The 21991-nt window shown below is 35.7% G+C and overlaps 4 protein-coding genes across 4 annotated transcripts; all 4 read right to left on the bottom strand.

Moving 5' to 3' along the window:
- Positions 1-693: 693 nt before the first annotated feature.
- Positions 694-4064, bottom strand: LOC149276593 (olfactory receptor 2B8-like). The gene is made up of 2 exons (XM_089503451.1): positions 3943-4064; positions 694-1642 (listed from the first exon to the last, which is right to left on the bottom strand). Exons 1-2 carry the CDS (start codon positions 4062-4064, stop codon positions 694-696), a joined length of 1071 nt encoding a protein of 356 aa, XP_089359577.1.
- A 749-nt stretch (positions 4065-4813) lies between these two features.
- On the bottom strand, positions 4814-5758 carry LOC149276592 (olfactory receptor 2B8-like). The gene has a single exon (XM_089503450.1). The coding sequence runs from the start codon at positions 5756-5758 to the stop codon at positions 4814-4816; it is 945 nt and encodes a 314-aa protein (XP_089359576.1).
- A 4838-nt stretch (positions 5759-10596) lies between these two features.
- On the bottom strand, positions 10597-11532 carry LOC149276591 (olfactory receptor 13C7-like). The gene has a single exon (XM_089503448.1). The coding sequence runs from the start codon at positions 11530-11532 to the stop codon at positions 10597-10599; it is 936 nt and encodes a 311-aa protein (XP_089359574.1).
- An 8415-nt stretch (positions 11533-19947) lies between these two features.
- On the bottom strand, positions 19948-20886 carry LOC149276590 (olfactory receptor 2B8-like). Its single transcript, XM_089503447.1, has one exon. It carries the CDS (start codon positions 20884-20886, stop codon positions 19948-19950), a length of 939 nt encoding a protein of 312 aa, XP_089359573.1.
- Positions 20887-21991: the final 1105 nt, after the last annotated feature.

Raw genomic sequence — 21991 nt, 5'->3', positions numbered from 1 at the left:
TTAAATATACACACACACCCTCATAAGGTGTGCTTATGGCTAGATCATAATACGGGGTGATGGGTGGAACGCAGGTAGAGCAATGAGCAGGAAAATAGGATAACCATGAGGTGGACTCATGGCAGGGGCATGGGGCTAAGGCTTTATGTAAATACAGGGCCTGAAGATTTCTGTTGATGGCGCTGCAGGAGAGGGCAAAATTGGACAGAATGATAATGATACATGCTAAATGAATTGGTAAAGGAAAACAAAAAGTAAATAGTTTAAGTGAAGAGAAAATCCTGAAGACATATTATGTTAAGCCAAAGGGAAGAAATATAAAAGCATAGACATAAATCTTGTACTATTCTTATCTTATTCTGTTTTGCAATTGTGATCATTTGCAGACAAGAAATAGAAGAAAGTCGTGGAAGTTGGGGAATCAGGAGACATAACTTTGGATTGCTTTTTGTCTCCAATTAGAAACAGGTCTGTGTGCTCATAGACAGGAGGCTGCCCTCGTGTGTTCTTTTTGTGGTCAGTGGAGTTATTAGGATTGAAACCATCGTAATAAATTGTACATCGGAAATGGCTTTGATGATATTTTTCTACAGAATAGAACACATTGTTTTGCATGATGTATTTATTTAAGCTTTAATATATTAACATTTTGAGAACATCATTTTTAATTTATAGGGGTATTTTGTAAAAATATCACAATGGAACGCAGAATGTGTGTTTATGTCGAAATTTCTTCAAAGCAGATTTTACTTCCTTATTCCGAAGAGTATAAATCATAGGATTTAACATTGGCGTGACAATAAAATAAAACATTGTTATCATTTTGTCCGTATCTGGAGAAGAGTATGATCTGGGTTTCATATATGCAGCCATGGCTGAACCATAAAATAATGTTACAACTATCATGTGAGATCCACAGGTGGAAAAGGCTTTTTGCTGTCCAGCAAATGATGCAATTTTTAAAATACTTAATATAATTTGGACATAAGACAAACTTATAACAATGACAGGTATGATTAAGATAATAACACCTACAATAAATATGACAAATTCGGTGATTGTGATATTTTCACATCCCATTGAAAGGAACTCTGGTACTTCGCATAAAAAATGGTTTATTTCATTGTGTCCGCACAGGTTTACGCTTAACGTAAGTGCAATATGGGGAATTGATAGAAGAAATCCACATATCCATGTGCCAGCTGCTATCCTGATGCAGACAGGCCTATTGATAATTTCATTGTAATGTAATGGGTAACATACAGCAATATAACGATCATAAGCCATGATGGCTAGCAGAATACACTCACATTTCCCTAATGAAAGTGAAACATACATTTGTGTTATACATTCCGTATAGGAAATAGTTTTTTTGACTGATGTTAGATCGTTTAGCATTCTTGGAATAATCGTGGAAGAAATCCAGACATCCATGACAGAGAGATTTGTAAGAAAAAAATACATAGGTGTCTGCAGACTTTTTTCTCTTGTGGTTAGAAGAATGATGAGTGTATTTCCTATCAGAATTATCAGATAGAAAATTAGGAAGACCATAAAAAGTATGACTCGTGTCTTTGGTTTTCCAGAAAGTCCGAGAAGAATAAATTCAGACATTGCTGTGTTATTATTCCAGGCCATTCTACTGATTGAAGAAAAAAATGTATACTTTGATAATTTTGTTTATGGTTTTGTTCTGAAATGTATATACTTAATATAATCTTTTCTAAAAGAGCACCTATACCAACAAAAGAACTTTTAAGACCACAAGCAATAGTTAATGAAAGCAAACAGAGGACATGCGGTCTTAGGATAAAATACAACGTATATTGTACATACTGATTAAAATAAAAATGTATACTTTAATAATTGATGGTGTTATTCTTAAAGAACTGCTCTGAGATCAACTGGCTCTCTCTTTTTGAGACACAGCATCCTACCCTAGCTATGAGCTATAATAATAATACTTAAACAATAAAAATAAAAAAGATTTAGTTAACCAAAGATACAGCTTTTTAATTTAGTTTATTTTGCTTTTTTGTTTATAAATACAGCTATATATTTTTAGAAGAAATTCTTACGATTTTTATTAAGCCTCAAAATCCATCATGCTTAATGTCATACAAAAGGAATGGCATTTTCAGCTACAGAAAAAAACATGTTTTAGAAAATAATAATAGTGGACAATAGCTAATACCACAAGTAAAATGATATACTTTTTAGAATGGCTATGAAGAATTAGTTTGCAACAATTACCTAATGTTAAAATAATGTAGGTAAACAATATTCCTATTATTATAGCAATAATAAATACTCTTGTTTAGGACAGTTCAATAGAATTAGTTCACAACATAAAATATTATTTTAATAAACTGGCATGTTAATGCTTTGATCATATTTATTATAAATTAAATATTTAATTAAGACTTATGTGAAAAACAAAAAACACTACAAAGAATGAATGTATCAGTTTTGAATGTTTGCTACAAATATGAAAAAATACAGAATCTGTAAACTTATTTTACAATTTGTTAAGCAAACAGTTTTTAAATCATAAAAGTTTTAAAGGACAAACTTGAAATTGAGAAAACTCATATACGGTATTTTTTCCTGACAAAACAAACCAATTAATTCAATTATGTATGGTATCTATCAAAACAAGATTTTCTAAAATCATGTCTAACGGCTGGAAAATAAGTTAAAGTAGTTTAGCTTTCCTTCATCCAAAAAATATTTTAAATCAATATTAATTATTACTCTGGTGATGTTGCTGAACTAGGCTTGTTTTTTTTTATCAATGACACATATACTGTCCTGTGAAATAAATAAAAAGCAAAATAAAAATGTCGTATTGTCCCAAAAAACAATATATCTTTTGAGTAAGTACACTAAATAAGAAAGGGGGACATTAGAGATACAGAAAGACATAGCAAAAACATGCAAACTACTCCAATCTTGAAGTGTACACTTGCTAACTTATTGTTTTTTTTTATTATATCAGCTGATATTATCTAATTACAGCAATATTTATTTTAAGTTATATATCTGTGATCGGGCACCTACATGCTCTATTGTCTTATGCAACAGTAACATTTTTAATTAAAAATAAACTTACCTTTCAAACACAGCATGGTTGTTTAGCTTTGTAATAAGTGACATGGCTTTATAGCTTTGAAATCTATTACTCCAGAGATGCTTCCCCTAAAGGATCAGTACTTTAGTAGAAATAATATTTTACATTTAACAAGATACTTATATTTTTATACAGTTAGAAGTTTGGAAACTGTTCAAGGCATGCCTAATGCATTTAAAAAAAATAAAAATAATAAAGTTAGAACTGCCATAGAAAATAGGTGTAAATGTAAGCAGGAGCATTACTAGAAACCACTGGGCCCTGATGCGAAAATTGTCCCCGGGGCCCCCCAGCTTTAACAATGTGCCATCATTGCCCCCAAAACAACTGGTGCCTTCTTTGATCTTTGCTCCCCCTTCCAACATTCAACAAATGTGAACACACTTACACAAATTAGCCCCCTTTCTCATACTCACTAACACACACGCCACCTCACCCCACTTACACATGCATGCTCAGACGCACACACAATTACACATCCATGCTCACACACAAATGAGTGCACATGTATGCTCACACACACATAAGTACTCATGTATGCTCACACACACACAAGAACAAATGCATGCTCACACACAATTGCACATGCATGCTCACACACAAGTGCACATTCATGCTCACACACACACAAGTACAAATGCAAGCTCACACACACACAAGTACACATCCATGCTCACATATACACACAAGTACACATGCATGCTCACAAGCACACACATACATATATATATATGTAAATATATTTTTATATATATATATATATATATATACATACATGCAAACACATTTACATACCTCCCACTCCCACTTACCTCTCACCGCTCTTGCAGCTTGTTGTCCGGCTGCTCGTGCATAATGTGCGAGCGAGCAGCCTCTGTTTCACCATGGGGTCACGTGATGTCATGTGATCCCCGATATGCTCCTGTCTCCCCATGCTGGTTCAAAATAGTTTAGAAAGGGCCCTTCCGACCTGGATCGGTGCAGTCTAGGTTGGAAGGGCCCTTTCTAAACTATTTTGAAAAGGCAGGGGGAGACAGGAAGAAGGGGTCACAGGTAGTTACGCCAGTAAGCAGGCCCGGACTGACGTAGGGGCTGATGGAGCTGCAGCTCCAGGCCCCTACCTTAAAATAGGCCCAGTCATGACCGGACTGACTGGGCCTCTGCAGCCTCTACGGCCGCATTAACGCAGTGCAAAACGGAGCACCTGCCCCTTAAGCCCGGAGCAACGTCGACCGGGGCGGCCACTCTAGGGGACTGGGCAGCCCCCACCAGGGCCGGCCTTAGGGGTGTGCGGCCGCAGAGGGTGCCACGGCAGCAGGGGCGCCTGCCCGGGACTTAAAATAAAACATCTGGGGTTTTTTTTTAACTTTATTTAACATCCTCCATGTTAAATAAAGTTTAAAAAAAACCACCATTTTTTTATTTAAGTCCAGGGCAGGGGCACCGAGCGGTCGCTCGTGAAGTTTTCAGCAACCGCTTGGCGCCCCTCACTCTCCGTGACTCCGTCGTGGTGCTGGCGTTTCATATGATGTCATATTCCGGCGCTCAGCTGTGAAGCGCGCACCGCGGCCGAGCGGGAAGAGGGGGTAGATAGTGAGGGGGGGGCAGTGAGAAGACTAGAAAATAATAATAAGACTGCAAAGCCGATGCCGACACTATACGACATAGAACATAAAAATCCTTTCACAATTTATTAAATACTATGTTTTTATATATGATCGTTTTTAAGGCTGCTTTAACCTCCTTGTTTCGAAGTGTATAAATCAAAGGATTCAGCATTGGAGTGATAACGGTATAAAGAATAGCAAACATTTTGTCTGTATTTGGTGAGGACTGGGATCTGGGTTTCATATATGTAGCCATGGCTGAGCCGTAGAATAATGTTACAACCAAAATGTGAGATCCACAGGTTGAGAGGGCTTTCCTCTGGCCAGCAGAAGATGTTATTTTCAAAACAGCTAGAATTATTTTAAAGTATGATATAATAATAAATGCTATTGGTATCATTAAAACGATCACTCCTACAACAAAAATTAACAATTCAATCATTATTATATTTCCACAACCTAGTGCTAGTATTTCCGGCACTTCACACTGAAAATGGTTAATTTTATTGCTTCCACAAACACCTACATTCCACGTAAATTCAACGGAAGCATACGACAAAATAAACCCACATATCCAGGTACCAGTGGCAGTCCTGACACAAACAGACCTACTGATGATTGTAGTATAATGCAATGGGTAACATATAGCTATGTAACGATCATAAGCAATTATAGCAAGAAGAATGCATTCACATTCACCCAAGGAAAGCACAATATACATTTGCATTACACATTCTGCATAAGAAATAGTTTTTGTTGTGGATAACATGTCTTTAAGCATTCTAGGGACAACTGTTGAGGAATAGCAGATATCCAAGAAAGAGAGGTTAGCGAGGAAGAAATACATTGGAGTCTGAAGATTACTGGCTGTCACAGTTATTATAATAATGAGAAAGTTTCCAAGAAGGCTTATGAGGTAGATAATGAAGAAGACTAGAAAAAGGATGAATTGTGTCCTCGGATCATCAGAAAGTCCAAGAAGGATAAATTCAGTAACGACTGAGTAATTTTGTAAAGCCATTCTGTCTGTTAATAAATGTTTTAGCTGTTTACCTTCAAATATAGAACATCTTATTTAAAGGTATATAACATTCGTGCAAAAAGTATAAAATATGACCGGTCTTTACAAAAAACGTATATTTGTTATATTTGCAAATGTTATACTATTATGTAAATATAATTTTATACTGCAAATAGCATAATCAGTTGTATGATTTAATAGTCCTCACACTATATATAAAGCAAAATCAGACCATGACTTAATGATACAATTAATCATATTTTAAAAAAAAAACTTTAAAAAAAATGATGTTTTCTTGAAGACCTTGGAGATGTCAATGTTATAAGCTACAGCAGTTATTTTCAAAACTGTAAAAAATAAATAAAATAAAAAAATTAGCTGTTTACCTTCAAATATAGAACATCTTATTTAAAGGTATATAACATTCGTACAAAAAGTATAAAATATGACCGGTCTTTACAAAAACCTTATCTTTGTTATATTTGCAAATCTTATACTATTATGTAAATATAATTTTATATTATACTGCAAATAGCGTAATCAGTTGTATGATTTAATAGTCCTCACAATATATATAAAGCAAAATCAGACCATGACTTAATGATACAATTAATCATATTTTTTTAAAAAAACTTTAAAAAAATTATGTTTTCTTGAAGAACTTAGAGATGTCAATGTTACAAGCTACAGCAGTTATTTTCAAAACTGAACTGTAAAAAAAAAAAATTTAGACACATTAAATCTGAGATCAAGTCAAACTATTATTTTATCTGCCCAACAGTATAATTATGCAATTAGAATATTATGCAATATAAACCTAAAATGTATTGGAAGCAAAAAAAACCGATGATGATCCTTAAGATAATCCTTATATATGTGGCTTAATTCATCTTACCTTCATTAATGAAAAATGTGATGTCCTCTATACGTTGCCACTTCGTATATTGGTGTGCTCGGCATAAAACTATTTTGGAAAATAATTCAAATAATAATAATAATTAAATAAAAAATAGTTCAATTCTAAATGTTTTAACATATCAATGATAGTTTTCAGGGAAGAGTGCAACTTTTGTTAAAAAAAGAAAAGTGCAATAAAGAAGAATCGCTGATCTTTTTTCATAAATAAAATTTAGAGCATGGAAGTTTCCAGTCTGAATCCAGAGATAACAGACAAACTGGCAAAGGGAAAACCAGGTGGCATTTTTTTTTAAACAAAGCACTTAGCTAGTAACGTGACAATTTAAATAACATTGCTGCCAGGATTTTAACAAGATTACAAACCTGTTGAATATAGGTTTCACAAACCTCATAATGGTGTTGGTAATTTGAGATGTTTAATATTTAATTATGAAGAGATAAAAAAAAAACCAAATAAATGATTAAATAAAAAAGATTTGAGATGTCAAGTAATATCAGAATAATGTAATTTCTATGTAAGAGTTTTTACATTGACAATTTCATATGATCATATATGGAAAATATGTTGTTAATCATGACATAAGAATGTTAAAAAGTAGCAATCTATTTTGTAAGCAACTTCCAGGTGTAAAAACATAAAAAAATGCACCTGCCCTCTATTCTCTTCACTCTTTCTTGTAAAGCTGACATTAGAATTATTTGCTTGCAATAATTAAAGGAAACAAAAATGATCCAATGCCAAGTAGTTTAGGATGTCTGTTGAAATATGAATATTATGGTGTATTACTACTATTGTGTATGTATGTATGTATTTTTCTATGCTATGTCAACATAAATCAACAGATGCTATTTAGTTTAATATTGTATGTACATTCCAAAATATAACTTATTGCTAGTGTAACGTGTCTCAATCTACACAGAAGAGGAGACAAGATAAGGGACAAAGATAAACAGATAATTATAGAAAGATGGATAATATATGTTATACAAGGTGCACTGAAATAATACTAATACTAATGCTACCACTATTAATTATAATAAATATTGTTTTGTCTGACTTTATGAGGATATCCTAATATCCAGAAAATGTATGATGCCTAAAGTGTTTAAAGAGAAACACTTATCATTCTGAGTTGTTAAACTATGACATTGATAACTTGTTTACTTTATGTACAGGTTAAAACGGTTAAAATTTCTAATCATTCGCAATAGCTCACTAAATGATTACAACAAATTCAAAAAGATATTTACCATGTCTTAAATGCCAAAGCTCTGATCAACTGCTGAAAAGGGCACAGAATTTTTATACGTTGCTCTTAAACTAGGTGTGTTCTACCTATTTCCCCAAAGTTTAATTAAAAGGTGCGCTGATCTAAGAGAATAGTGTTCCTAAACTTTAAAAATATCAAAATGATGAATGAAATTACACTGTTTAATTGTTTCTGAAACTTTTTTTATTCCAAAGATAATAGGTATGTACAAGATGCAAATTATTGGGGTTCAAATCATGCTCTGTACAAGCTGGGAGGTTGAAGGGTAATGGGACTATAAATGAAAAATATACCATCTTATAAAACACATATAAACTGTAATCTTAGTGTAGTTTACAGAAAGATATTTGGTGTGTGATGATTAGTTGCAGGATGTATGTCAATCCCCGGCATTCAACAGCTAGTTGGGGGAAAACAATAGGTTAAATTATATAACAAATTTAATGTCTGGCTCCCCATTTAGGGCAGTTCATGTAGTTCTCCACTTTAAAAAAGTAGATATACTCCCGGGTCATTTTCCTAAGAGGGCTGATATTTTTAAAATATACCAGAAGAAAACCAAAGCATCGGTAAGGACCAGACAGGTCAGGGGTGAGTAAATATCAAGTAAGTACACCAACCACACCAACCACTGCAATCCCAAGTGCAAAATTCAAGTCTATGAAGCTCCATTCAAGTCAACGAACCTTTGGCTGCCTTTTTCTAAAAATCTCTTTTTATTGTGATGATCGGGCTTGTGGATAATTACTGAGGTCCTCTTAAAAAGGTAAATTATCCTATTTTTCTTGTGTTCAAGTCTCCCAATGATAATCTTAAAATATCTGTTGTCTTTATCTGAATGTTACCACTCTGTCATTGGAATCCCCAGACAGTCCAAGACTTTGACAATATCAACCATCCCTCAACGTTTGGCGTTAAGGGGTTAAATAAACAAAATCCCAATTACGTTTTAATTGTCAATCTCTTAATAAGCTTCAGACTCGTACTAGCAATGGGTTTTATTGACATTGATGCATGTACTTGCTAATTTCAAAAATGCAATTGCAATTCACACACTAACTGAAAACAACGTACAGTAAAGTAAGGAAATAATTGCAAGCCAATTTTATGGTGATAAGCAATAATTAAATAACGTACTAATGTCTAGTAAGATATTTCTGTAGGAGCTTTATCTCTAAGATCAAACGAGCAGTGAAGAAGCTATGCACAGAAGAGGGCAGGACAATTAAAGAAAGGGTTGTTTCCTACGCTGGGTTGTGCTGAATCAGGTGCACAGGTCACATCACACCCTGGCTCACTTGTAACGAAGCACACCTTCTCACTGTGTGGTTCTGCCATTACCTCCTGTGAACAGCTGCTGAGGCTTGGTTGGACATTCTGTGCTTTAGCATTCCAGATGTGGTAAAAAAGGTATTGACACGTGTACTAAATGTAAAATATGCTTGCTTATTCTGGTGTTTAGGATTATGTCTGTTTATTAAAATGTAAATCAGACTCATGCTTGTAAATTACCTTCTTTTTATACTCAAACAAGGGAGTTCCATTGCCATATCTTCAATGAAGTGTCCCTCTTTAGGTGCTAAATCTATGCCACCCATTTCCTTCCTTTCTAGGAGCTCAAATAGTATGAGTGTACCTGTGTTCTATAGTCAGAATAATGAGTAGTGCAGCAATTAGTCCATACATTAAAAGATTGTATGGGCAGAGAATATTTTTTCCAGGGTGTCACTTGGTCTGGATTTAAGAATTGATCTAATATTGCAACAGAAGATATTCCAATTCTCAACTGTCCCTGCTATAGATAGTACTCTTAGCCAAACGTATCACTCAACCACAAACATCACTCTTAACCACACACACTCATAACTCATAAAACTTAACCTTTAATAATATATCCTGAAAATAAACAATGATCAAAGTGTAAACTAAATACTAAGCAGTCCCTAGCTCAATATACTTGTAGTCGGCAGGATACTCAGATGAATTCATTGAATATTCCTACACCCAATACTTAGTATCTCAAATCCAGATACTCAGTCCTTAACCTTCCTTCCCGGTTAGTAGCAGCACAGGGTAAATGTGGGGCCTACTTTTAACACTCCTGTCGAGGTTACACAAATAAACCTCAGGCTGCAAAAGCTATCATACAAACCCAAAAGCTCATGCATGGCTTTAAATAAATCGCACAGTAGCCTGATTGGAGGCATCAACACACCTCTAGCTCCAGTGTAAACCCTCAAACAATTCATAACTGTCCTTGCTGATCTAGGCAGTAACCTAGTAAAAGTAACCATTTGTAATGTAATCCAGTTAATAATGGAAACCAATTACAGTGTTCAATGTCCTTCCAGTCTGACTTCCCAGCAGCTTTAGACAGAAAATGTATGTTTGTGTGTCTTGGTCACACATTACTGCCAGCTACAGATGGTACTCTTAGCCACATGTACCACTCTCAACCACACACACATCACTCTTAAGCACACACATTATAGACTGTCTGTGCAAAATGCATTTTATACAATGTCTGATATGAAATTACCTGTTACTAAACCAGTCCTTTAGATTTCATGCATCGATCTTTATTTATTTTGGCACAGCACATTCTTAAGAGAACCTCACAATCAAGCTTTTCCAGTGTTTCACTTTAGGTTATATATGGTTTTTTAAAACTCTTAAATTCTTCATGGCTACCTTAATATCCTTATTTCTAAGTGAATAAATCAATGGATTCAACATTGGTGTTACAATTAAATAAAAGATAGCTATCATTTTGTCCGTTCCCGGTGAAGAGTGAGATCTTGGTTTCATGTAAGAAGCCATACATGATCCATAATATATTATCACAACTATCATGTGAGATCCACAAGTGGAAAAGGCTTTACGTTGTCCTGCAGAGGATGTCATTTTCAAGATTGTTAGAATAATTTTGGCATAAGATACACCAATAAATGTTACTGGAGTCATTAGAATTATTGCTCCAACAAGAAATATAGTTAATTCAATCAAAAATAAATTTTCACATTGAAGGGAAAGTATTTCCGGAATCTCACACACAAAATGATTTATTTCATTGTTTTCACAGAGAACTCCATTTAGCGTAAGTGCCACATGGAAAATTGAGAGAAGAAATCCACATATCCATACTCCAGCAGCCATCTTGATACAAGTAGCCCAGTTAATAATAGTAGAATAGTGTAATGGATAGCATATAGCTATATAGCGATCATAAGCCATTATAGCAAGCAATATACATTCAATTTCACCTAAAGAAAATGAAATGTACATTTGAATTGTACATTCTGTAAATGAAATAGTTTTCTTGGCTGACATCAAATCTTTCAGCATTCTAGGGACAGTTGATGATGAATAACATATGTCCAGAAAAGAGAGGTTGGTGAGAAAAAAATACATGGGTTTATGTAGACTGGCATTTGTTATGGTTAAAAAAATTATGAGAGAGTTTGCAAACAATATGATAAAATAAACAATAAGCACAACTCCGAAAATTATAACTTGTGTTTTTGGCTGAGTGGTTATTCCAAGAAGTATAAATTCTGTCACAACACTGTTATTTCTCCAGAACATTCTGTAATTGAATAAAAGAGAACAATAATGATGTCATAGGTTCAATTAGAATAATTGAAAAAATATAAAAATAGTTTACATTAACAAAAACGTGCTATTTTAATAAAAAAAAATGTAAGCATCAACAGGCTATCCCACAAGTGTAATACAGTAGATGAAGGCTATAATCGCACCACAGTTTTTGAATATCTGTAATTCACAATTTAACTATATCTTATATGGCAACCTTCAAAGTATTAACTCAAACTTAATCTGGTGGAGAGGCGATGATTTGGGCATGTTTTGCAGCCACAGGATCTGGGAACCTTGCAGTGATTGAGTTGACCATGAACTCCTCGGTACTGTATACCAATGTATTCTAAAGTCAAATGTGAGGCCAACTGTCTCAAAGCTAAAACTTGGCTGAAATTGGGTCATGCGCCAGGACAATGATCCCAAGCACACCAGCAAATCTACAACAGAATGGCTGAAAAACAAAAGAATCAAGGTGCAGTCAAACTCTAGATCTCAACCCAATTGAAATGCTGTGGCAGGACCCTAAGAGAGCTGTGCATAAACTAATTCCCACAAACTTAATGAGCCGAAGCAATGTTGTAAAGAAGAGTGGGTCAAAATTCCTTCAAAACGATGTTAGAGACTGATATAGCCATACAGAAAAGTATTACTTGTGGTTTTACAAGCTATTGAATCACAAGGTGTACTTATTTTTCACAAATCGCTTATCCATTTGGTTGTATTTACCTAATTTTTAAACCCGCTAAGGAACAGATGATTATTATTATGTCCTGATATGTAAAACCATAGAATTCACAGAGGGTTTACTTTCACACGATTGTACATTCCCAGCAGTTATAAGGCACATTAGAAGGTGTACATTATAGTTTCAGAACTGTAGAATCTTTAATATACTAGGTTTACAACTCTAATTTTGAAAAAAAGAAACCAAAAAATACCCACCAAAATATATATTTCATCATTTAGACACTTTTTATCCAACCACTGCCATAGCACCCCCCCATGCACAGATTTTTTTTTTTTTCAGGACATTACAGGGCACAAGTTGGAAGACGTCTGTTACCATTCCCAAACATAAGATTTTCATGTTTTTGCTTTACTGGCTTTATGTTTCATATGGAACTGTTAAGCACCTCCTAATTCGAACCCCCCCCCCATAAAAGTAGATATTTCTTTAAAGCAGACAACCCACAGTATATTTCTGGGAGCTTCTGAACAATTGTCATGCAGCTGCTTGGCCACTAATCACTCCCAATGTTAGCTATAGCAATCATTTTCTCTGCTTTTTTCACCAACACTTCTTGTTGTTTAAGATTATTTGCACAGTTATGGCAGGGAAATCCAGCCAAAATCATTCAACTGCATCTCCAGATTATGGAAATACCCATATCATTTTTTTTCTAGACATTACAGGGCACAAGTTGGGACATTTTCTGGCCATATGTCTCATTTGGGACTGTTTAGAAACTGTTTTCATGCCGCTATTTGTCCACCAACCACTGCCAAAATTAGCCATAGCCAACATTTTAATGCATAGGTTTTTTTTCTGAACATTGCAGGGCACAGGTCCTGTGCTTCTGTGTTACTTTTTGCTGTTAAGGCAGGGAAATCCAGTCAAATGTATTCAGTTACATCACATAAATCCATCACACATCCAAGGGTTTTTCTAATGGAATTTGCAGGGCACAAAGTATTTATAGGATTTGTGTCAACTAAAAATACCCCATTTTCCCCTTGTGGCTAATGCTAACTGAACATAAAAGAAGACAAAATATGATATAAAAAAATCTAATAATATACTTTGGTTTGATATGCCAAGAAACAATCATATATGCTGAAGATGCACTTTGGTTTTAGGACCTGTGCATCACCCTCTACTCACATTCACAGGCTCCACACATTCATTGTGTATAGCAGAGAGAATATACAAATCTCTTTTGTCCATGTACCTAATGCCCAGAATTTCTGTTTGGGGTAAACTAATAACTCTTAGCAACTATAATAATTATACACTAAGAGGTGGTAGCCTTTATTGAAAAAGGGCAAAAGCAGGTGTCACTATGTTCCCCTTTGTGCTAATTGAGCCTGAGAAGCCAGGGGGATCTAGGCAGCTGCCATTCCCCTCATATATTCTGCTGGACACAGTATATTCCGTACTGCTTTCACAAAGTTTGTATAACTTTATGCCATACCCACATTTCTTAAAATGTATTAGAAAAGTATTTAAAACGGTCCTTGACTTACACTATCAGTCAAGTTGTTGGTGGCCTCTAGTTGCAATAGGTATGGGTATGTCTGAAATTAAGGAAATTAAGAACATTTAAATATCTAGCCCTGGTCATAATACATTAGAAAAGGGGGATGCTAAAATTGGAGTATATAGCTCTGAATTATTATTTTCATATCATGAAAAGACACAATGTTCTTTCTCTTTCCTGCAGATCACAAAGATGGAGAAAAGAGACAGAACATCTGTACTAACAGTTATTGCTTTGATTGGTCATTACAGCAATCACATGACTACTGGCCGCTAATTGGCTGGACTGTGTCGAATGAGAGGCAGTCCCCTGAAGAGAGACATCCAAACGGAGTTAAAAAAGGAAACAACACAATATTTTTGAAAACTTTCTTTAATCTACTACTAGTAATAAAACACATCAGTTCCTTACTGTATTCCTCCATGTTCAATTGATGTAAAATTTAAGTATGCATTGGACAGGTGTTATCCCATTTATCACAGATAAAACTCCCCCATATACAGTTTACATTAAAGGCCCATTTCACCCTTTGACAATATGAATCTGAACATAAATATGTTTGCTTTCCTACATTTTCATATGCATTAGTTAATAGAAATACAATGGTTTTTGTTAACATACACCATAAAGTTTTCTTTTTACTACAAATCCGAGACACACATAACTAAGCATACCTGGGTTACTGGAAAAAGTAGGGGGTGGTCACTACCCTACACCATGAACCAGTAAGGCTGAAGACACCAGGTTGGCGAACAAAAGAAAATCAGGAACACACAGAACACCTGAAAAATGGTCCTGGAAGATCAGCTGTAAGCAGTGAGCAATAAGAAGGCTAGAGTAACTTGCACCAGCAGAAGGGCGAGAGACATCCAATAGACATTGGACAGAAAGAATGGTGAGCTTTTCAAAAATCAAACAAGACCCAGCAGATGTAAATATGAATACAGGTTTGTGCTCATCCAGATGTAGGCACAGGTCAGTATGCAAGACCTATGAACTCCAGGCTAACAGTGTGGGTTCCAAGGAAGTAGGCTAAATAAAGCACAAAACTAGATGTAGTCAAAACTAGTAAAGGAGGTTGGTCCAGAACCTGGATAAAAACAGCAGAAGACAGAGACACAAATGTACTTGAGAGGCCGACCACAGGTCTTCAATGGAAACAGCAATCCAACAGGGCAGGAACTGGGACAGCAGTGGACTACAATCACTGGGGGTTAGTCAAAATGCAAGCATTAACACAACCAGAGGTAACATTTGTCAGCTGTTCAAATAGCTGTTTTCAGTGCTTATCACATATGCAATGTACAGTAAGGTTGACAAAAAAGGGCTAGAGTGCCAGCAACATAATTTTATGATTTAACAATATTTTTTTCAATATATCATGAAATCAGATATTACTCTTTTATGGTGTTTGTTCCCTTGTACTTCTGCATGCGGTCTTGAAAGTATAGCCAAAGTATTAAACAAGAAAAAGAAAAGAATAAAACAAAAACATAACCTGGGTTGGCGTTTGAATCTGTCTAGCTAGGTATTGGATTTTTGACCCCCTATCTTTTCCTTAGACCTTTATGAAACATTCCCTTGCAGTGCCTGAAAGCTGTACCAGTCTGTGTGTTGGAATGTATGCATTATTTGATTTTTTTATTGAATGCTATTCTCTAGTGTATTTTTTTAATTTAGGTTATGTCACAGAATCCATCCAATTCATTCTAAACATTTTTTTAAAAATGTTATTGTGGTGTTTTCTGGTTCATTAAGAATTGCATTTTTTTTCATGTGCTCTACTCTGTTACTAGGGAACGATATATTAGTATATTTAAATTTTTTTTAAAAAGTGCCCACCCCAGAGTCTGGTGGGGCACGGGCATGCTGACTAAACAAATAAGCGAGCTGCATTCATGGTATGAGGGACCACAGGAGGCTGAATCCTCCTCCAGCTTCTGAACGCAGTCTCTACACTTGATATGCAGTATTTTTGTTTAAGTGTTTTTGTTAACCAAAACACATGGATTTCCTCTGTCCCAAACCTAGCCCCTTTAAGGGGGGGACCTGACTAAAAATTGTACATCTTCCATGAAATACAAGTAACATATTAACACTGTGTGTGCGTATATAAATATATATATATATTCTACCGTTTAAACGTTTGAGGTAAAATTTATTTAATTTCATTGATTTTGAAAGAAAAGCACAATTTGTCCATTATAATAGCATCATATGGATCAGAAATACATTGGATTTAGATACAATTGTAATTGTAGCTAGAAATGGCTGGTTTTAATGGAATATCTTCCATTACTATTACTATTATATTTATTATCATGATAGGTTGATTATTTATTATTTCTGATTATGATTATTCTTAATATCTCTTATTAATCACTCTTAACATTAGGACAGGACACTTATTTTGTTGTTGTTGGTACAGAGGCCCTTTGTCAGCACTTTTGAAAGGTATCTATCTATCTATCTATCTATCTATATTATATACATGCCTCTAAGAATAGTGGGTTAAAAATACAATATATAAAACCTAAAGATTCTTAAGTAGAATTAATATATAGTACATCTATAAGCAAAACAGTTCAAACCAATGGCACATAGATAAATAACATACCTGTAATCAATGGTCACTCTTTAAGCAGCAAATGACTTGCCTTTTTACATCATTTTATAGTTTAAGTGCCAAAAGCTAATGTTCACTAGAGGGTTATGTCTCCAGTGCTCATTACATCATACTTTTGTACAAAGTTACTATGACAGATATGACTGGTGTAGAAAAAGTTTCTGTTCCTTAACTACAAAATTATCCATTCTTGTTACAGGAAAGTTAATTATGTATTACATCAATGATACTGGAGGTAATTTATAAAATGGATATATATATATATATATATATATATATATATATATATATATATTTGTACAGTGTTTTCTGGGTTTCACCATAATAAAAGGCATTTATTTTATACCGTAGGTATGTTTATTTTTTTAAATAAGTATAATATCCAAAATGTTTATTGGGGCAGTAAAGTCACAAATGGCCCATGATCTAGCACCTCAGCAATCTGTTGATTATTTGTCCAGTGGAAATATGTTTTTTGATCTTGTCCTCAAAGAATTAAAAGACTCTGCTCAGATTAACATAGGATTTGACTGCAGATAAGAACGATTCAGTCCATCTAGTCTGCCTGTTTAATAAACTTTATAAATATATTGAATAAAGATTATATCCACTAGAAAAATGTTAGCGACAAATCATGAAATCTTGTGAATACATGGGGACTATTTAGTAAACTACATGTGTTTTTTGGTTTGACAAAAAATGGGAGTTTGTCTCAAACTGTATTAACACTTGCAAAAATATCAGCTGGCATCTCCAGAAGATTGTGAGGAGACTTGCACAAACCTATAAAAAAAGAAAAAAAGAATTAAATAAAAACAAAAAGGAGGCCTTAAGGATATAGTCTGTTGCTCATGATGTCTACCCCCTCTTCCTGCACTCCATGAGTGGGTATAATTAAATTAACCTGGGGAGGGTTTTTTCTGCCCAAGTATATACCCTTCCCCCAATATTCTTAACTGAGAGGTACAGACCCCAGGCCAAGCCTCTCCTAACCCCTATCCTTTGGGGATGGGGAAATTAATAAATTAAGTTCTCTTGAACAGTGTCTTGGTGCCTTTCACCCCTGCATGATGAAATGAGGAGGAGTAACTTACTTAAAAACCCTTTGGAGAGATATAGGCCCCATTCTGTGCCTCCCTTTCTCTCTCCATCCAACACTAAATCCATCAAGCATTCTTTGGGTCACAATTGGAAGCAACATACGCTTTAGGAATCCTAATCACGGATGTAGTTTGGGTTTCTGTAAGAAGAAAGCGTAAACAGTCAGGAGAAAAGGTAGGAAGACATTGAGCGTGAGCATCACAGAGTGTAAATGGGTGTGTAGGAGAGCACGAGAGAGTAATTTATTAACTAATAAACATACTGGATGTCTGTGTAGTTTTGGTGGATATGGTTTTGATATCAACTTAGAGGTTGACAGGGCAAAATCCCAGTGTCCTTATTCCATTAGCATGAATGTTTTTGGGAAGCAGGACAGGATACCTATAATGTATCTGTCTAGTATTGCCTCAACCGTGTCTCAAAAAGGTATTTAGAATTGTATTTCCCAGCTTTAATGCCTTCTGAAAGCCGAGTGTTTCTTTAATGCGTATTTCCATTAACTCATAGACCCATCAGAATGCCGTGGACCCTGGAGCAATTAGTGCAGGGTTCCTCAGAACACTAGGGACCTGGAGCAATTGCTGCTTGTGCTTCACTGTTAATCCAGCCCTGATTACAGTATGCGTGAATGAGGGAATGAATAAGTAAATTAATGAATATGTGTGTGTGATAGCATGGATGTGTAAGTAGGGGGCAGGGTACAGGGAGGCAGAAATTGATGTGCATGTATTGGCTGCTTGTACATGATAGGAGTGTGATTGCTATATTAAATGTACATGATTGCTATCAGCAATAACACTGCTAAGACGACCCCGATTATAAGAGCATTTGCTCTGAAAAAAACCTCGTCTTATAATCGAACAAATACGGTATTTAGGATACCTCCTTCCATCTGGTAGATTAAACTGTCTATGTTTGCAGATTATATTTTGTACTAGTTACACTGTCTGTAAAGATTCCTATTATAAGGTCAACAAGCTTTACGCATTGGTATGAAGTAGAATTTACACCCATTCCATTTTAGGTAACATAATCTATGATATAATGATTTCACATATATAATACTGCAAATTGGAATGCAATCAAAGCAGATCCCCGGTAGACAGGCAAAACTAGGCAGACATGGCCCATGTATTGGATGCTCAATTTTTGAATTTTATTTCGAATGCTTCAAGAGTCTCGTTTGCCACTCTATTTTGCACTACCTGGATGATTTTCTCCTTGCAGGCCCAGTGAGTTTGCATGTTTGAAACCATTTGCTACTTTCATGAAGAAAGGAGACCCAAGGAGCAATGGAAAGAAGACGATCAAGAAGAAGAAAAAGCTGTGATGTGTTACAAAGGGACACAGAAGCGGTCGACAGAGAAGATAGGGAGACATTCAGAGAGCGTGTAAGATTATGTGAATTATAGTGTGAGAGTATGAAAGAGCATAATAGGATATGCCAGAGGAGGCCCCTGCAGGCGACCAATAGAGTAGTTTGCACGGCCCTTTAACCCCCTGACGGCGAATTTACAGATTTCCGCTTTCGTTAATCCTTGCGATTGTCGGGATGCTTGCTGGACAGGTAGGGAGCGTAGAGCAGGGTAGCACCAGATGGGAGGAATAAGCCAAATACAAAGTTCGAGTGATAAATCCGGGTCAGGGCAGGCAGCGAAGGAGCAATAACGAGAAACAAGCCGAAGTCGAATACCAGGAGGTCAAACACAAAAAGGCAGGATAAATGGGAAATCACACAGAGCAGAACAAAAGGCACTAGAAGCTCAATAACTAAGCTCAGACTGGAGGGTGAGCTGGGTTTTTATATCCTACAGGCCAGGTTCCTGCTGGCCTGTTTCTATCCTACAGGCCAGGTGTTACCACCTACACCTGTGAGCATAAGTAAGGTTACTTTTGTCTGCCCTGCACTACCGTGCGGCGGACAGCAGATGGCGCATGAGGACGGGATCGTGCGGGCCGCAACAGCGTGGGGGCGCGCTTCGCGGCAAACGGCCGCGGGCAGCCGTTGTGGCCGAGTGATCCGCCACGTGGCTGACGGCACGGCAGACACGGTAGGAGGACGGGGACGCAGTCCGACCCGCAACGGAGCACGGCATCCAGCCGAAAACCCCGGTAAGGGGTATGATGAGGGGCTGGGGGCCTGACAGCGATGCTGCGTACATAAGGTAGGCTAGATGGGGAAGGGACCAGAGAGATTAGTAGACGAAGACGAACACGAAGATTCTTTGTTTTGTTTGTATTATTCTACATTTTGCCACCGCCATGTTCGTATGTTCGGTATTCCGGCTGAACAACGAAAACGCACCCTTCGCGTTCGTTTTCATGTTCGTCCGAATACGAATGCACAAGTCTAATTTTTACCTCATGTGCAAGAAACTAACTGTACTTAAATAATATGTAACATAATTATTTTACTTATGTTGTTAAAAAAATATTCAGAATTCTGATCTTCACAGCTTTTTTAACTTCCTTATTCCTTAGTGTATAGATTAAAGGATTAAGCATTGGAGTAGCAATTGTATAAAAAATAGCAATCATTTTGTCTGTACATGGTGTGGATTGTGACCTGGGTTTCATATATGTAGCCATAGCTGAGCCATAGAATAATGTGATGACCACCACATGAGACCCACAAGTAGAGAAGGCTTTTATCTGTTTGGTAGATAAGGTGATTTTTAAAATGGTGAAGATTATTTTCATGTAAGACATGATAATAATAGTGATTGGTATCATTAATACAATTACGCCAATAACAAATATCACAAATTCATTTAGTGCAACACTTCGACAACTCAATGCTAGGATTTCCGGGACCTCACACATAAAATGGTTGATAATATTTGGTTCGCAAAGGCTGGTGTCCCATGTAAGTACAACATGTAAAATAGACAGTTGAAACCCACACATCCAGGTAGCAACGGAAATCTTTATACAAACTGATTTGTTCATTATTGAAGTGTAATGCAATGGATAACATATAGCTACATATCTATCATAAGCCATTATAGCAAGCAGGATACATTCTGTTTCCCCCAAAGAAAGTGATATATACATTTGTGCCACACATTCTGCATATGAGATCTTTTTTTGTGCTGACAACATATCCTTCAGCATCCTAGGCACAACTGATGAAGAATAGCAGATATCAAGGAAAGAAAGATTGGTGAGGAAAAAATACATTGGAGTCTGAAGACTATTTTCTGCTAGCGTTACTATAATAATGACAGAATTTCCAATCAAAATAATTAGATAGCAAATCAAGAAGATGCAAAAGAGGATCATTTGTGTTTTTTGGTTACTGGAGAGTCCAAGCAGGATAAATTCAGTGAAAACAGTAGCATTTTCCCAAGCCATTCTATAAGAAAAAAAAAATATATATAATTAAACAAATCATGTTACATGCTAAAAACAAGCAAACAAAAATATATAGATAATATGCACATGGTATATGGAACAAATTTACAGAAGAAGCTCTCACTGGCAGCTTGGTGGAGGGAGCAGAGATCTTTTACACTTCAGGACAGACATCTATAAACATCTTTGGTAAAAATACTCTATAAAATACTTTTTGGCCATTTTCCAGTATAGAGCACATCTGCACATATCATTATATCCTGTGTTCTTGGGCTGTAAAGCAGTTCAAAACCTTTAAAGAAGAGAAGTAGAATTTGAAAAGGTTATAAGACTTCTCAAACTCAGATTTCTGCAAACATTGCACTAGTTTTTGTTCATAAACCACATTACCTTCAAAATAAATTCAGACATACAACGCATCATTTAAGTTCAGATGGTATAAAAAAAACTTTAATGATTTTTGAAAAACATATTTTAGTTGTCTTTTTTAGTGCGCATCTTAGGGATATTATTATTTTGTGGTAAAGGGATCATATCCACGTTAAGGTTTCAATTTCTCTTAAATTTTCATGTTTTCCCCCCTCCATATACATTTGTGGCGTCACTCTCAGCTATTTTGTGTGCAAGATATATGTGTTTTTGGTCAAACACATTTCCTTGCATGTGACAAACTTACTCAGGTGTACGGAGGTCTGTTCATGCCTGGAAAGCACTCCCATTGCTTTTTTGGGAACTTGTTCACAGGTATGCTCATCAATTTCTTCAACATGGTTTCTTCTTTACTGGTGGTGTCAGGGATAATAAACAGTATATTTCTTTCCATTTCAGTCTATGGGAGGTTTGCTATTAATTTACTGGTGATGACTATATCTCTGACTTTTAATCAAATCCATTGCACTGAAAATCATACCGTAACACTAATAAAAGGCACAAATGGCTGTCTATCCCCCTGGCACCAAAAGGAATACATATGAAACAACGTCATAGCATTGAAATGTCAGAAGAGATAGTATTTTAAAACCAAAATTACAAAGTCCTTCTTTTTATTGTTATAAATACTCCTGGATTTTGTGTGTACGGAGGCAGTTGGGGTGAAATGGTAGGA

This window comes from Sceloporus occidentalis, unplaced genomic scaffold, assembly GCF_023333645.1.
Source record: "Sceloporus occidentalis isolate IW3139 unplaced genomic scaffold, rSceOcc1.0.p SCAF_233, whole genome shotgun sequence".
NCBI classification, from domain to species: Eukaryota; Metazoa; Chordata; class Lepidosauria; order Squamata; family Phrynosomatidae; genus Sceloporus; species Sceloporus occidentalis.
Note: the sequence above shows the minus strand (reverse complement) of the source record. Positions and strands in the feature narration are given on the sequence as shown.